General features: G+C 43.9%; 1 protein-coding gene across 4 annotated transcripts in view; it reads left to right on the top strand.

Annotated features, from left to right (window-relative positions):
- SNX29 (sorting nexin 29) overlaps positions 1 to 17,301 on the top strand; it is a 591,305-nt gene that overhangs the window by 288,379 nt on the left and 285,625 nt on the right. For all 4 annotated transcript variants that reach the window (XM_086375716.1, XM_086375717.1, XM_086375714.1 and 1 more), the window contains one exon: positions 6,735 to 6,841. In XM_086375716.1, the coding sequence (XP_086231842.1) occupies positions 6,735 to 6,841 (107 nt within the window). The remainder of the gene's footprint in view (positions 1 to 6,734; positions 6,842 to 17,301) is intronic.

Genomic DNA, 17,301 nt, shown 5'->3' with positions numbered 1-17,301 from the left:
TGTTCTGGAACTTCACTGTTAGCTTGTGATCACCGAGCTTGTCCTCATGGAGCTCTTTCCTACTGAGCTCTTCGACCTCAGCACTCATATCTGGGACATTTTAGTTCTGGGACATTTCTTGAATTGTGTCTTTGACTTCCTCCTCCTCTATTATTTTGTTTTTTCTTTCTTGAGCTCTTCTCACTTGGTAATGTGTGATTTCCTCTTTGGTTCTCTGTTTTGTCATCCTTTGGCTCTGCTCTCTAGAAGTTTCTTTGCCTTCTGTTCCCTTGTGCCTGATGTTGCATTTCTGCTGTCATGGTTTTGCTTTCCAAAGGGCTTTCTTACACTCTGTGGGTTTTTTCCAAATATTCTTCTCTTCCATTTCTCAACTTGCTCCTTCTCTTCTCTCTGGGAATGTGACACATAGCTTGCTTTTGAAGTGTTCTTCTTGCTTAATAATTTTCCTTTCCTACAGCTTGATTTCTCTGTTTGTTTATTCTAGTCCCTGTCTTTCATTTTAGGGGCTTGCCTTAAATAAAAGGTGAATCCTGGCTCTCTTCTCACATGCAAGAATGGGACGCTAAAACACTGATTAAAAACTACCCCTGATCATTTCCTGGTGGGGTGGTGGGGCTGTGCCATTTCCCTGAAAAGCCTCCCACATTGAGCCCTTTAGGGCTTTTCTCTTTGGCTGGTAGATTCTTAGGATCGGGCTATCAGTTCCCTTGCCTAGAGGTATATGCCTGCTCCTCTCGGAGGTGGGTGGGTGGGTGGTGGCTCAGATGGTAAAGAATCTGCCTGCAACGTGGGAGACCCAGGTTCAGTCCCTGGGTCAGGAAGATCTCCTGGAGAAGGGCATGGCAACCCACGCCAGTATTCTTGCCTAGAGAAATCCATGGACAGAGGAGCCTTGTGGGCTGTAGTCCATGGGGTCCCAAAGAGTTGGACACGACTGAGTGACTAACACACTGGGAGTTGTGAAGGGGAGAAAAATGGGAGAACTGCAAAAGTTTATTATGTATTATTTTTACCTCTATTGTGAGTAAGATACCCCTGCCTTCAATTCAGGCACAGCTACTATTTTTTTTTTTTTTTCACCTTTTCCAAAGACTAAGCTCTTTTGTCATCTGCTAGTTGCTTCTTAAGACCGACTCGTTAATCCCTTCTTTGGACTGTTAGCTGGTGCTCACCCTTACTCCTAGAAGTGTCTCGTTTAGCAGTTTAAACAAGTTGTTCATTTTAATCAGAGTGTATTTTGGAATTGCCCACTTGCAGCTGAGAATGAAATTTTCTCAGGTCTGTCAAATTATTCATCAGTTGCTGGTCTACTTCTCAGCTTTTAAAATTTTGTTGTGTTTTCTTTCTGATTCTCATTTTTTGTAAGGGTGGTGCCTTTAGAAAGACTAAAAAAAAATCAATACTTACTCTTTATCGTGTCTCTGTTGTGATGTCCTTGTTCATTCGCTAAGTCGTGTCTGATCTTTGCAACCCCATGGACTGCAGCATGCCAGGCTTCCCTGTCCTTCACCATCTCCCAGAATTTGCTCAAATTCAAGTCCATTGAGTCAGTGATGCCATCTCATCCTCTGTTGCCCGCTTCTCCTCCTGCCTTTAGTCTTTCCCAGCATCAAGGTCTTTTCCAATGCGTTGACTCTGCGTTTGGCATCAGGTGGCCAAAGTATTGGAGCTTCAGCATCAGTTCTTCCAAAGAATAGTCAGGACTGATTTCCTTTAGAATTGACTGTTTGATCTCCCAGCAGTCAAAGGGACTCTCAAGAGTCTTCTCCAACACCACGGTTCAAAACCATGGTGTTTTGTTTACGGGTTTGTTTACGGGTTGACCCTCACATCCATACTTGACTACTGGAGAAACCGAGCTTTGACTAGACAGACCTTGGTTGGCAAAATAACATCTGTGTTTTTTAATATGCTCTCTAGTTTTGTCATAGCTTTTCTTCAAAGGAGCAAGCATATTTTAACTTCATGGCTGCAGTCACCATCTGTAGTGATTTTGGAACCCCCCAAAATAAAGTCTCTCACTGTTCCCATTGTTTCCCACCTACTTCCCATGAAGTGATGGGACCAGATGCCATGATCTTCCTTTTTTGAATGTTGAGTTTTAAGCCAGCTTTTTCGGTCTCCTCTTCCACTTTCATCTAAAGGGCTCTTTAGTTCCTCTTCATCTTCTGCCACAAGGATGGTGTCATCTGCATATCTGAGGTTATTGATATTTCTCCCAGCAAATATCTTGATTCCAGCTTGTGCTTCATCCAGCCCAACATTTCACATGATGTACTCTACATATAAGTTAAATAAGCAGGGTGACAATATACAATCTTGATGTACTCCTTTTCTAATTTGGAACCAGTCCATTGTTCCATGTCCAATTCTAACTGTTGCTTCTTGACCTGCATACACATTTTTCAGAAGGCAGGTCAGGTGGTCTGGTATTCCCGTCTCTTTCAGAATTTTCCACAGTTTGTTGTGATCCACACAGTCAAAAGCTTTGGCATAGTCAATAAAGCAGAAATAGATGTTTTTCTGGAACTCTGTTGCTTTTTCAATGATCCAGCGGATATTGGCAGTTTGGTCTCTGGTTCCTCTGCCTTTTCTAAAACCAGTTTGAACATCAGGAAGTTCACGGTTCATGTATTGCTGAAGCCTGGCTTGGAGAATTTTAAGCATCACTTTACTACCGTGTGAGATGAGTGCAATTGTGTGGTAGTTTGAGCATTCTTTGGCATTGCCTTTCTTTGGGATTGGAATAATGAAAACTGACCTTTTCCAGTCCTGTAGCCACTGCTGAGTTTTCCAAATTTGCTGGCATATTGAGTGCAGCACTTTCACAGCATCATCTTTTAGGATTTGAAATAGCTCAACTGAAATTCCATCACCTCCACTGGCTTTGTTTGTAGTGATGCTTCCTAAGGCCCACTTGAGTTCGCATTCCAGGATGTCTGAGTCTAGCTGAGTGGTCACTCCATCATGGTTATCTAGGTCATGAAGATCTTTTTTGTATAGTTCTTCTGTGTATTCTTGCCACCTTTTCTTAATATCTTCTGCTTCTGTTAGGTCCATACCATTTCTGTCCTTTATTGTGCCTATCTCTGCATGAAATTGTTCTCTTAGTATCTCTAATTTTCTGGAAGAGATCTATAGTCTTTCCCATTCTATTGTTTTCTTTGATTTGTTTGCATTGATCACTTAGGAATGATGTCTTATCTCTTCTTGCTATTCTTTGGAACTCTGCATTCATATAGGTATATCTTTCCTTTTCTCCTTTGCATTTTGCTTCTCTTCTTTTCTCAGCCATTTGTAAGGCCTCCTCAGGAAACTGTTTTGCCTTTTTGCATTTCTTTTTCTTGGGGATAGTCTTGATCACTGCCTCCTGTACAATGTAATGAACCTCCGTCCATAGTTCTTTAGGCACTCTGTCTATCAGATCTAATCCCTTGAGTCCGTTTGTCACTTCCAGTATGTAATCATAAGGGATTTGATTTAGGTCATACCTGAATGGTCTAGTGGTTTTCCCTACTTTCTTCAGTTTAAGTCTGAATTTGGCAATAAGGAGTTCATGGTCTGAGCCACAGTCAGCTCCTGGTCTTGTTTTTGCTGACTGTATAGAGTTTCTCTATCTTTGGCTGCAAAGAATATAATCAATCTGATTTCGGTGTTGACCATCTGGTGATGTCCATGTATAGAGTTTTCTCTTGTGTTGTTGGAAGAGGGTGTTTGCTATGATCAGTGTATTCTCTTGGCAAAAGTCTGTTAGCTTTTGCCCTGCTTCATTTTGTACTCTAATTTCTTACTTGCCTGTTACTCTAGATATCTTTTGACTTTCTACTTTTGCATTCCAGTCCTCTATGATGAAAAGGACATTTTTTTTTGGTGTTAGTTCTAGAAGGTCTTGTAGGTCCTTATAGAACCGTTCACCTTCAACTTCTTCAGCATTAATGATTGGGGCATAGACTTGGATTACTGTGATATTGAATGGCTTGTCTTGGAAACAAGTAGAGATCATTTTGTCACTTTTGAGATGGTACCCAAGTACTGCATTTCAGACTCTTGTTGACTATGAGAGCTACTCCATTTCTTCTAAGGGATTCTTGCCCACAGTGGTAGATATAATGGTCATCTGAATTAAATTCACCCATTCCGGTCCATTTTAGTTCACTGGTTCCTAAAATGTCGATGTTCAGTCATGCCATCTCCTGGTTGACCACATTCAGTTTACCTTGACTCATGGACCTAACATTCCAGGTTCCTATGCAATATTGTTCTTTATAGCATTGGACTTTATTGCCATCACCAGTCACATCCACAGCTGGGCATTGTTTTCGCTTTGCCTCCGTCTCTTCATTCTTTCTGGAGTTATTTGTCCACTCTTCTCCAGTAGCATATCTGGCACCTTTCGACCCGGAGAGTTCATCTTTCAGTGTCGTATCTTTTTGCCTTTTCACACTGTTCATGGGGTTCTCAAGGCAAGAATACTGAACTGGTTTGCCATCCCGTTCTCCAGTAGACTGTGTTTTGTCAGAACTCTCCACCATGGCCCGTCCAGCTTGGGCGGCCCTACACAGCATGGCTCATAGTTTCATTGAGTTAGATGAGGCTGTGATCCATGTGATCAGTTTGATTAGTTTTCAGTGATTGTGGTTTCCATTCTGTTTGCCCTCTGATGGATAAGAATGAGGCTTATGGAAGCTTCCTGATGGGAAATGCCTCACAGTTTTATTCAAGCATGTTCTGTATGGTCACTCAGATGCCTGGACCAGCTGTAGCCTGATGGAGGCTCCATGAAGGGCTGAAGGTGGAGCCATGGATCAGGCCCAGAAGCCACTCCCATTTTGCTCAGTCTTTCCCAGTGTTGACTTCTGCCTGAGTGCCTGACCAGCATCTGTGCCTCCCACATCCCCGTGGCTGGAGGACTATGCGTAGCTTCCTGTTTTGCCTCATTGCCGTCTCATCACACTTGACTGGCGCATCCAGGAGTCTCATCTCAGGACACAGGCCTCTGCAGCCCTGATGCTTGTTTTCAGACCCGGCGAGAGTCTACAGTCTTAAATCACACCACTGGATTTTGTTAACTGCTCATGTGGCCATTTTTCCTACTCTTGTTCTCCTGCTTATCTTGGAATTATCTGGCTCTTTTCCAGGTTTTATCTACTTCTGTCGTATTTTATCAGTTTCTATTGTAGAAGCAATTTCCATGGGCATCTACTGTGCAGATTTTTTTATTGAAGTCTAGTTGATTTACAGTGTTGTGTTAGCTTCAAGGATATAGCAGAGTAATTCAGTTGTGCATATATATCTTTTCAGATTCTTTTCCATTATAGGTCACTTTAAGATAGCAAGTGTAGCTCCTTGTATTATACGGTAGGCCCTTGTTGTTTTCCTATTTTATATACAGTCATGTGTATATGTTAATCCCAAACTCCTGATATAGCCACCACTGAACTACCACCTTTGGTAATCATAAGTTTTTTTTCTTTGTGAATCTATTTTTGTTTTGCTGAGAAGTTCACGTACCTCAGTTTTTTTGATTCCACATATAAATGATACCCTATGGCATTTGTCTTTCTCTGTATGACTTACTGCACTTAGTATGACAATCTCTGGATCCATACGTGTTGCTGCAAATGGCATTATTTCAGTCCTTTTTATGGCTGAATAGTATTTCATTTGTATATGTACCCCGTCGTCTTTACCATTCATCTGCCAATGGACATTTAGGTTGCTTCCATGTCCTGGCTGTTGTAAATCATGCTGCTGTCAATTGGGATGCATGTATCCTTTCAAATTAAAAGTTTCCTCTGGGTAGAGGCCCAGGGTCTAGACTTGCAGGATCCTATGGTAACTCTATTTTTAGCTCATACAGCTTAATATGGAAAAAACAACCCAATCAAAAATGAGCTGAAGACCTAAACAGATAGTTCTCCAAAGAAGACATACAGATGGTCAACAGACACATGAAAAGAATCAGTATCACTAATTATTATAGAAATACAAATCAAAACTACGATGAGTTATCACCTCACAACAGTCAAAATGGCCATCAATAAGTCTACAAATTGTGAATGCTGAAGATGGTGTGGGAACATGGGAGCCCTCCTGTACCACTGGTGGGAGTGTAACTTGTTGCAGGCATTATGGAGGACAGTGTGAAGGTTTCTTACAATACTGTGCTAATTCTTGTGCTGATCTGAGAGCCCGTATCTCGTGGAGATGTCTTTGCATTATCATTGTGCACTGGCTTTGGAGTTTTTCCAGAAGCTTCCTTGATTCTAGATGCTGCCTGAGCGGCCCTACTGCCATCTCACTTCATGCTGTAGGCAGGTACTACCTCCCTGAAAAACTTTTTGGTGGAGAAAAAGAAAATTAACCAACATAGAAGATGCACATGTAGGCTCTTATATCTTGTCAAAGCATCATCTGTTTCCCCTGAAATGGAAAGTAGCGACAAGATTGTTCCCTAGACGTCTGTGCGTCTATCTCGAGGACAGTTATTCCATTTTTAAATATAGCTTATCATTCACTTTATTGTACTTGTGTGAAAATGATGCAATGTGGAAGTAGTTAGTAATTGTGATTTTTTTTTTTCTTCTTTAACAAGAGCTTTCTTTCCAGAGAAGCCATTTGGAAAAGAAGAAAAACAATTTTTTTCTTCAGAAAAAAATTCTACAGAAAAAAAATTTAATTGAGGAAATTATAGTTGATTAAGTTACTTACAGAAGTCTTTCTTTTCCCAAAAGTTGTCCCAAATCTTTGGAACATTGATGGAGAAGTTACAGTCCCTGAGCAGAAACCCGGAGAAGTTGCCGAGGAACTCGCAAGCTCCTATGAAAGAAAGCTCATCGAGGTAAGGCTGATGGCGTTGATGTGTATCTCCGACATTGGTTGCCTAGAGGACTTTTCAGACACGGCCCTAGTGTGTTAGACAGATGTTGGCAAAACAATCAGTGGCCACTGCCCCACCACCTCCCCCACCAACAAACAAATCGTAAAATGGTTAAACCACATTGTAATTGATATAGAACCCTAAGACGTGGTTCTTTGAAAGGTATCATTTAATGAGAAACCTGTGGTAAGAGAGAAAACACATATCATGTGAAGAATAAGAAAACAATTGTACTCTTGGATTTGGAGAATATTTAGAACAGAAGAGAGTATCACATCCAACGTTGTGCTGAGAAATGGGATAATATCGATGCAGTGGACTGCTAGAATCACATGATGCGGTTAGTTTCTGGGTCGTCTCTGGCCAGTCTCTCCGACTCTGGGACCTTCCTGGTGGCGTGCGCATCACTTAGCCAAGAAGGATTCCAGTGGGAAGCCTTCTGGGAGGTTGGTGGGACTTGTGGGCTGGTGTCTTCTCTTTCCTTTTGATCTTTCCTGAATTCTTCTGGTTGGTGGTAGCTTGTTAGTTCCATGTTCCTTCCCAGGACCTCCTGCTTAAGATAACTCATGCAGGTGAGTTACTATGGCACCTGGCCAGGGTGGGTGGTTTCGGTCAGTGGTTCCTCTAACACCCGGAGCGTCTCTGCCACCACCACGCCCATCTGTGGACCCTCATTCTGTGGGGTCATGAGACCAGAATTGGCTGTTGGTAGAAAGCCCAAGTGGAGAGAGGAACAAGCCCCTTACTCTCAGGAGCTGGCGAATTCTGAGTCTCTGGGTGGCAGAGGCTCTCTTCGATCTCTATTCTCACTGACTGTTTGTTGCCAAGTGGTGACTTTAGCTAAATAGTCCTAGAATGAAAGTATTTAAAATTCTCCTGGGACAGGGACATCTCTGGTTGCTGAATGAATGAAGAGTCACTGAGCTAGGAAGGGTGAAGGGTTCTGGCCAGGGGGAAAGGGCTTGGGAGCTTCTGTCCCTTCAGGGAAACCAGGATAAGGTGTCCACTTGTACGGATGTCGACAGACCCGCCAAGTGTAGAGACCAGCGTTCGTGTCCCCGGATTCCTTTGGACTCTGGGCCTGGGGCGGCGATCTAGGGGGCTGACATGCTCATCGGAAGCTCAAGCTTGAAAGGGGGTCAGGAGGAAGTAACTGCCTGACCCACTGAGGAAGCACCACAGTCCATTCATGGGCTGACTGCTCGGTTGGTTGGCTGGTTGATTCAGTGTTTGTTGGGTGCCCTCTCCCCACCTCCTGTGACTGTGAGAGGGTCTCACAACCTCCCTGTGTTCCAGCATTGACGGGCAGGAAAGATCTAGGTGTCTGATGTGAAGTTGGTGTCCCACCCCCTGACATCATTGCTCTTGTTGCCTGCGAGCGAGATCAGTGCTGAACTCCTACATCAGAGGGAATGGCAGTCGGGGTAGATTGATCGTGCCAGCCTTAAACCTTCTCCATGTCTTTGTTACCCCTGGGAGAAGAGGAGTCAGTGTCTCTGGTCAGTGAGCTCAATGAGAGGTGAGGTTGGAGTGGAGATGGTCCTCCCGTGGCATTCACTACCCTGCACTCATTTTTCATTGTTTTTGTTTGCAAAGTGAGGTGCTGTCAGCCATCTTTCATTTGTGAATAGCCTTCGAGCTGCATTTTATCACGACTTCTGCCAAACCCTCTCTGTTGGCCTTAATCAAGCCCATTCTTTGTGATGCTCGTCTGTCATTTTATTAATGGGTCGGTTTTTACCAAGAAGAGTTGTAAACACACGTTGGAGTGGAGTAATGAAAGGATGTGGGGGAAGAGTCCACATGTTCTCTTTCCATTTCAAAAGGGCAAAAGAAGCAAAAACATTTTGTTTGAAGTAATATGACTATTTAAAACACCCCAGCAGTTGAATGACTCTCCTCTGATTCATCCCAGTGAAATTGGAGTTCCCGAGCCTTCTTTCTCTAGGTGTCTTTCAAAGCATTAAAACCATTCCACCCACCTGCACACAGCTGCACCAAAAGCTCAGAAGCCAGAGCAACACCGTACATAGTGGCTGGTAAGACTCAGGGGCCCCGGATTGGAAGGAGTGTGCAAAGATAGTTCCTGACACCCTGTGATGGTCAACTTTTGAAATCAGGATGGAAGAGAGTCCTGGCAGGCGTAGGTTAATCTGGCAGGAAAGAATACTAATATCAAACATCGTGTAAGAGCCGCGGTAATCCTGGCAGCCTGCCGGCAGCGTGTACTTCCAGTTCTGCTTGCTGCACTGAGGCGTCACGTCTGCACCCTCGCGGTCTTCAGCCGAGTTCCTTGAGGAAGCTGCTGTCCACTGATGAGATTTTGAGACGTGAAGTAGCTTGTCTGGGGCTCCCCCGCTGAAAAGAAGCAGGGCTGAGTTCGCATCCCTCAGGGCACCTAGCCCCAGGGCCCAGACTCATCCTCCAGTTGTGCACTTGAAGGCTGGGCTCCCTGAGGAAGAGAGTCTTTGAAGAGAAGGGCTAGGCAGTGGTCCCATTGAGCCAGACGTGGAGGGAGATGAGGGGGTCCCCAGCAGTAGCTGACAGGCGTGTGGCCTGTCAGCCATTTTGAACCTGCTGGAGGGGCCTTCGTTCACACCCTCACTTACCGCGTGAGGAAGAAACTCGTTCTATCGGCTCTGGTACCAACCTGCTTCTGAAGCGACTAGCAGGAGTATGCCAGGCTGGGAGCTTCTCTGGCGACCTGTGGCTATTGACTTTTTCGGGGTATATTTATTGCCCAGTTCGGCTCCAGCACACAGTAGGAGCTTTGTAAGTATTGAATGGGATGACAGCCAGTCAAGTGGGTTCAGCTACTCAGGGTCATGTTCAAAGAGTGGTAGACGGACTTCTCTCACTGCTCAGGGTGAGAGAGGGAGTTGTACCGGGCACGCCTTCTACTCAGAGCGTCCTGGTGGAGGGGATTCCATATCTAATAAGAGGAATCAGGGCTCTTTGGAGGAGATGCACATTTTTCTGCTGTCAGTTTTAGGAGGAGTTTTAGCTTAGAGAGTCTGGAGGGGACTTTGAGTGACAGATGGGTGGTACCAGCTCATCCAGCACATATTTACTGAGTCCCTCCTGAGTGTCCAGCCTTCAGCTTCCTGTTCTCTTACCTTCAGCGGCTTCCCTTCCCCCAGGAGCAGTAGAATTGATAACTCTAGAAAGTGAGCCAACAGAGATGTGAGTCTGAAGCAGAGACATTCCTCAAATGGCTTCTTCTTGCCTAGACTGAGTTTTCCTTCATTTTTGACTGCAGAGTCAGTGATGTTTCATCCATGGGAAGCATCTGTATAACCAAGGCTCATCGGTGTCGGTTACACAGATGAACAAGACACAGTATCTGCCCCTGGGGAAGCTCACCTGGGTAGGGGGTGAGGAAGACATGTCCATTATGATCATTAAGAAACAGGTTTGAAGGGCCAGAGGTGCAGGCATAGAGTGACACCTGCCTCATGGGCTCCTTGAGCTATGTCCTTGGCAGTTTTGCAGTTTGGGTGTCTACTTTCTGCTGCTGCTGCTGCTGCTAAGTTGCTTCAGTCTACTTGGAGCTTCTCAAATGTTCCTCTCCTTTTCTTTGGGACTGTCAATGATGATGCTCAGAAATTTCTTTTGTCCGCTTCCCATCCCTCCTGAAGATCTCAGCATCAGAGGAAATGGATTTGTTCTCACCAAGGGCTTTGAGGGTAAAAGATACTGGATGTGTCCAAGATAGATCTGCTCTAAGATTCTTAACACTTTCAAATACAGTTCTCTTGCTTTGGACTCATTTCCCACTTTTTCCCTAGCAGTTGCCATCAAGAAAAATGGAGAATGTTGATAGCATTCAGACTTTGGACCCACATCGCCTCCTATAGCCTGGTGGCTTGGAGAGCACAGGTGTCCTGCGTCAGACTGAGTTCAGCTTGGCCCTCTCACCACCGTGTACCCCTGAGCAGGTCACCTGACCTCTCTACACCTCAGTGTTGCTGTCAGTAAAACTGGGCAGGTAATACCTACTGGTCGAGTTGCTTTGAGGATTAAATGTAAAGAATCCACTTCAGTGCCTGGAGTGGACAGGAGGTTCCCTTGTGCTCGCTTCTTCCCTTCTGTGCTGACGTTCTTTGGAGAATGGTGGCCCCACCATGTCCTGCCATCTCAGTTGGGGGGTAAACTCTGCCTCCTTTGGCCTGGGGGCAGGCCTGTGAGCTGAGCCATGGCAGTTGGGGCTTTAGCTCCTGAATTGACCAAGAATGGCAAGAATGCTTGAGAGGCCATTTATTCAACAGCCAGGTCCTGATGACTTTCTGTTTGCTCCTATGGGAACTGGCCAGAGCTATTCTGGCTTCATTTCCTTCTCTGGGTCAAGTTCTCCCAATTTCCTGACTGTTGACAGTAATTCTTTTGTAGCTCAGGTTAGAATCTGTCTCTCTTACTTCCGAAGTACCTTAGCTCAGGGGTCCCCGACCTCAGCGATCTAATGCCTGATGATCTGAGGTGGAGCGGATGTAACAATAATAGAAATAAAGTGCACATATAAATAAATGTAATGCACTCGAATCATCCCCAAACCATCATCACCCCCTGACCCCCAGTCTGTAGAAAAATTATCTTCCATGAAACCTGCCTCTGGTGCCAGAAAGGTTGGGGGCCGCTGCCTTAGTTGATACGAAGCTTTGAAAGTGTCAGCGACGCACAGATGCCTCCCCCTTCCCTGTCTGTCCATCCAGGCTCCTCTGTTCTGCCTTCTCCACGCTGGCCTAGGTCTTGCTCACAGCCCCGCTTCCCCCCCGTCTGCCTGCCTGTGTGCTGTGTACGATGCTGCCAGTCCGTCCTCAGCAAACAGATCTTTACTTCCTCCTGTGTGGAAGGACTCAGCTAGCTGTTGATTGATTTTTCAAATTATAGGATACTTATCATTTACTGTGTGAATGTAGTTAGTCCCTGAATTTTTGCTCATGGGTGAAATAAATGTATATTAGTGGCATTTGTTCTCATTATAAAGGCAGAGTTACTATTAATGGAAAAGTAAGCTTAAGCATCAAGCTGGTAAAAAATACATTCATAATCACATGCTGTGGATAACTGTGAATGTGATCATCATTTTAATAAAACGGAAGAGTTCCTGAAGCAGCTAGGACCTTGGGAGGAGTTATACCAGCAGGGTTGGCTTCGTAAATCGGCACCAGTGGGTTCCAACACTCTTGATGGATCTGAGAGTCATTTTTATACAAACAAAAACAGACTTTTAAATAGAAGCCTGTGTTCTGTGTAAGGGTTCAGAATACCAAACTCTGAGCTGAGATCTCCATTAAACTGTTCCTCAAAATGAAACATTTTGTGTGGGTTTGTATTTGTGTTTTATTTTTATTTATTTTTTAAATTTAAATTTATTTATTTTAATTGGATGCTAATTACTTTACAATATTGTATTGGTTTTGCCATACATGAATCCACCACGGGTGTACATGTGCTCCCCATCCTGATACCCCCTCCCGCCCCACTCCCCGTACCATCCCTCTGGGTCATCCCAGTGCACCAGCCCCAAGCATCCTGTATCCTGCATCGAACCTGGACTGGTGATTCGTTTCTTATATGATATTATACATGTTTCAATGCCATTCTCCCAAATCATCCTACCCTCTCCCTCTCCCACAAAGTCCAAAGGACTGTTCTATACATCTGTGTCTCTTTTGCTGTCTCGCATACAGGGTTATCGTTACCATCTTTCTAAATTCCATATATATGCGTTAGTATACTGTATTGCAGAGGAACCAGAGATCAAATTGCCAACATCCACTGGATCATAGAAAAAGCAAGAGAGTTCCAGAAAAACATCTATTTCTGCTTTATTGACTATGCCAAAGCCTTTGACTGCATGGATCACAATGAACTGTGGAAAATTCTGAAAGAGATGGGAATACCAGACCACCTGATCTGCCTCTTGAGAAATGTGTATGCAGGTCAGGAAGCAGCAGTTAGAACTGGACACGGAACAACAGACTGGTTCCAAGTAGGAAAAGGAGTTCGTCAAGGCTGTATATTGTCACCCTGTTTATTTAACTTATATGCAGAGTACATCATGAGAAACGCTGGACTGGAAGAAACACAAGCTGGAATCAAGATTGCCGGGAGAAATATCAGTAACCTCAGATGTGCAGATGACACCACCCTCATGGCAGAAAGTGAAGAGGAACTCAAAAGCCTCTTGATGAAAGTGAAAGGAGAGTGAAAAAGTTGGCTTAAAGCTCAACATTCAGAAAACGAAGATCATGGCATCTGGTCCCACCACTTCATGGGAAATAGATGGAGAAACAGTGGAAACAGTGGCAGACTTTATTTTTCTGGGCTCCAAAATCACTACAGATGGTGACTGCAGCCATGAAATTAAAAGATGCTTACTCCTTGGAAGGAATGTTATGACCAACCTAGATAGCATATTCAAAAGCAGAGACATTACTTTGCCAACAAAGGTTCGTCTAGTCAAGGCTATGGTTTTTCCTGTGGTCATGTATGGATGTGAGAGTTGGACTGTGAAGAAGGCTGAGCGCTGAAGAATTGATGCTTTTGAACTGTGGTGTTGGAGAAGACTCTTGAGAGTCCTTGGACTGCAGGGAGATCCAACCAGTCCATTCTGAAGGAGATCAGCCCTGGGATTTCTTTGGAAGGAATGATGCTAAAGCTGAAACTCCAGTACTTTGGCCACCTCATGTGAAGAGTTGACTCACTGGAAAAGACTGTGATGCTGGGAGGGATTGGGGGCAGGAGGAGAAGGGGATGACAGAGGATGAGATGGCTGGATGGCATCACTGACTTGATGGACGTGAGTCTGAGTGAACTCCGGGAGTTGGTGATGGACAGGGAGGCCTGGCGTGCTGCGATTCCTGGGGTGGCAAAGAGTCGGACACGACTGAGCGACTGATCTGATCTGATACTGTATTGGTGTTTTTCTTTCTGGCTTACTTCACTCTGTATAATATGCTCCAGTTTCATCCACCTCATTAGAACTGATTCAAATGTATTCTTTTTAATGGCTGAATAATACTCCATTGTGTATGTATGTACCACAGCTTTCTTATCCATTCATCTGCTGATGGACATCTAGGTTGCTTCCATGTTCTTGCTATTATAAACAGTGCTGCGATGAACATTGGGGTGTCTCTCTCAATTCTGGTTTCCTTGATGTGTATGCCCAGCAGTGGGATTGCTGGGTCATAAGGCAGTTCTATTTCCAGTTTTTTTAAAGAATCTCCACACTGTTCTCCATAGTGGCTGTACTAGTTTGCATTCCCACCAACAGTGTAAGAGGGTTCCCTTTTCTCCACACCCTCTCCAGAATTTATTGCTTGTAGACTTTTGGATCGCAGCCATTCTGACTGGCGTGAAATGGTACCTCATTGTGGTTTTGATTTGCATTTATCTGATAATGAGTGATGTTGAGCATCTTTTCATGTGTTTGTTAGCCATCTGTATGTCTTCTTTGGAGAAATGTCTGTTTAGTTCTTTGGCCCATTTTTTGATTGGGTCATTTATTTTTCTGGAACTGAGCTTCAGGAGTTGCTTGTATATTTTTGAGATTAATTTTTTATCAGTTGCTTCATTTGCTATTATTTTCTCCCATTCTGAAGGCTGTCTTTTCACCTTGCTTATATTTTCCTTTGTTGTGCAGAAGCTTTTGATTTTAATTAGGTCCCATTTGTTTATTTTTGCTTTTATTTCCAATATTCTGGGAGGTGGGTCATAGAGGATCGGGCTGTGATTTATGTCGGAGAGTGTTTTGCCTATGTACTCCTCTAGCAGTTTTATAGTTTCTGGTCTTACGTTTAGATCTTTAATCTATTTTGAGTTTATTTTGGTGTATGGTGTCAGAAAGTGTTCTAGTTTCATTCTTTTACAAGTGGTTGACCAGTTTTCCCAGCACCACTTGTTAAAGAGATTGTCTTTTCTCCATTGTATATTCTTGCCTCCTTTGTCAAAGATAAGGTGTCCATAGGTGTGTGGATTTATCTCTGGGCTTTCTATTTTGTTCCATTGATCTATATTTCTGTCTTTGTGCCAGTACCATACTGTCTTGATGACTATGGCTTTGTAGTAGAGCCTGAAGTCAGGCAGGTTGAATCCTCTAGTTCCATTCTTCTGTCTCAAGATTGCTTTGGCTATTTGAGGTTTTTTGTATTTCCATACAAATTGTGAAATTATTTGTTCTAGCTCTGTGAAAAATGCCATTGGTAGATTGATAGGGATTGCATTGAATCTATTGATTGCTTTGGGTAGTATACTCATTTTCACTATATTAATTCTTCTGATCCATGAACATGTTTTTGTGTTTTAATATTCCATGTTGCTGGGTGGATGGAGACTATGCTCTTACTTCCTAAGAGGAAGAACGATTGCTTACCCTTCAGAACTGGGTATTGAAGTGCAGTTGTTATGTGTGAATGAATACTGGTGAGGAATCCTCCTTTCTGGAGGGCTAGGGATAATTCTCAATAAAGTGTAAATGACTAACAAGGCTAAATTTACAAGGAATTCTTAAAATCTTTTTATTATAGAAAGGTACCAAAATGGAAGAGTTTCATCAGCCTCCAAACACCCATAATGTGGCTTTGACAGTTGGTATAATAACTCCTGGCCAGTCTTGCTTCATCTCTATGTCGTCCTACTCTCCAGTTTCTCGTGGTATTTTGAGTTTTCATATCATTCCACTTCTAAGTATTTCAGGCTGTAGCTATAAAAGATGTGCTCAGCAGCTTAGTCATGTCTGACTCTTTGCAGTCCAATGGACTGCAGCCTGCCAGTCTCCTCTGTCCATGGGATTCTCCAGGCAAGAATACTGGAGTGGGCTGCCATTTCCTTCTCCAGGGCATCTTCCCAACCCAGGGATTAAACCCGAGGCTCTTGCATCTCCTGCATTGGCAGGAGGATTCATTACCACTAGCACCACCTGGGAAGCCCTATCTGTAAAAGATGTGTGTTTGTGTGTGCGTGTGCTAGTCACTCAGTTGTGTCCAAGTCTGTGTGACCCTATGGACTGTAGCCCACCAGGCTCCTCTCTCCATGGGATTCTCCAGGCAAGAATACTGGAGTGGGTTGCCGTTCCCTTCTCCAGGGGATCTTCCCAACCCAGGGATAGAACATGGGTCTCCTGCCTTGCAGGCAGATTCTTTATTATCTGAGCCACCAGGAAAGCCCTAATGTGCTAGAGCGGCTCACAGAACTCATACATTTTACTCACTAGATATCTGGTTTATTGTAGAACAGTGTAAATTAGAAACAGCCAGATGGAAGAGACATGTAGGACAAGATATGCAGAAAGAGAATAGGGCATCCATGCCCTCTCCAGCCACTCTGCTCTCCCCAGACCCATGTGTCCACCACCCTGGAAGCTTTCAGAACCCTGTCCTCTCCATTAAAAACAGAAGTTTCATTACAGAGCAGGAGTGATGAAATCATTGACCATGGATGATTGACTCAACCTCTGGCCCCTCTCCCCTCGCTGGAGGCCAGGAGGTAGGACAAGAAGTTCTAACCCTGTAATCATGGGGTTGGTTCTTCTCGCTCCCAGCCCCCATCATTAGGTGATTCTGAAAGTCACCTCATTGATATAACAAAAGATGCCTTTCTAAGGTGTTCTAAGTGTTCTTTCTAAGTGTTTATTTTCAACACTTAAGAAATTCTACAGGTTTTGGGAACTGAGAACTGTGGCCCAAGACCAAATGTATATTTCATATGTATGTTCAGTCATGAAGTTGTATCCAACTCTGCAACCCCATGGACTGCAGCACACCAGGCTTCCCTGTCCTTCACTATTTCCCAAAGTTTACTCAGATCCATGTCTGTTGAGTCAGTGATGCTATCTAACCGTCTCATCCTCTGCCGCCCACTCCTCCTCCTATTTCTTATGAGTAACAGTATTGCAGGGCCTCTAGCTTTCTGTTCACCCTCTTCACTTTGCTGAGGAAGGAACCTTAGCACCTGATTCATGGGAGATGCTAAGCCCAGGCCTTTCCTCCCCTTTGCTTGGCTTTCTACATTAGTTCCAGTTAATATCAGCCACAGCCCTGTCTCCAGGACAGCTGCATTGACCCTTGGATATGAAGCAGGTTGGAGAGAAGGAGATGTGGTTTCGAGGCTCTCCCTGTGCCCTTGTGCACAAATGAACTAGTTCCATGATAAAGGTCATAGGCAGTCCGTTTTTTCGAAGTACTTATTTTTTGTATTTTTTTTTTAAAAAGAACGCTATCTTTTAAAATTGAAGTATAGTTCATTTGCAATATCTTGTTAGTTTTAGGTGTATAGCATAGCGATTCAGTTATACATACAGGTGTGTATGTATATGTGTGTGTGTGAATATATGTATATATACGTGTTCTTTCTTCTTCAGTTTCTCTTCCCTTATTTAAAATGTATTTGTATTATGGAAACTTCGAATATCAGAATAG

This window comes from Bos grunniens, chromosome 25, assembly GCF_055505025.1.
Source record: "Bos grunniens cultivar Pamir isolate PY7600 chromosome 25, Bosgru_T2T1.0, whole genome shotgun sequence".
NCBI classification, from domain to species: Eukaryota; Metazoa; Chordata; class Mammalia; order Artiodactyla; family Bovidae; genus Bos; species Bos grunniens.
Note: the sequence above shows the minus strand (reverse complement) of the source record. Positions and strands in the feature narration are given on the sequence as shown.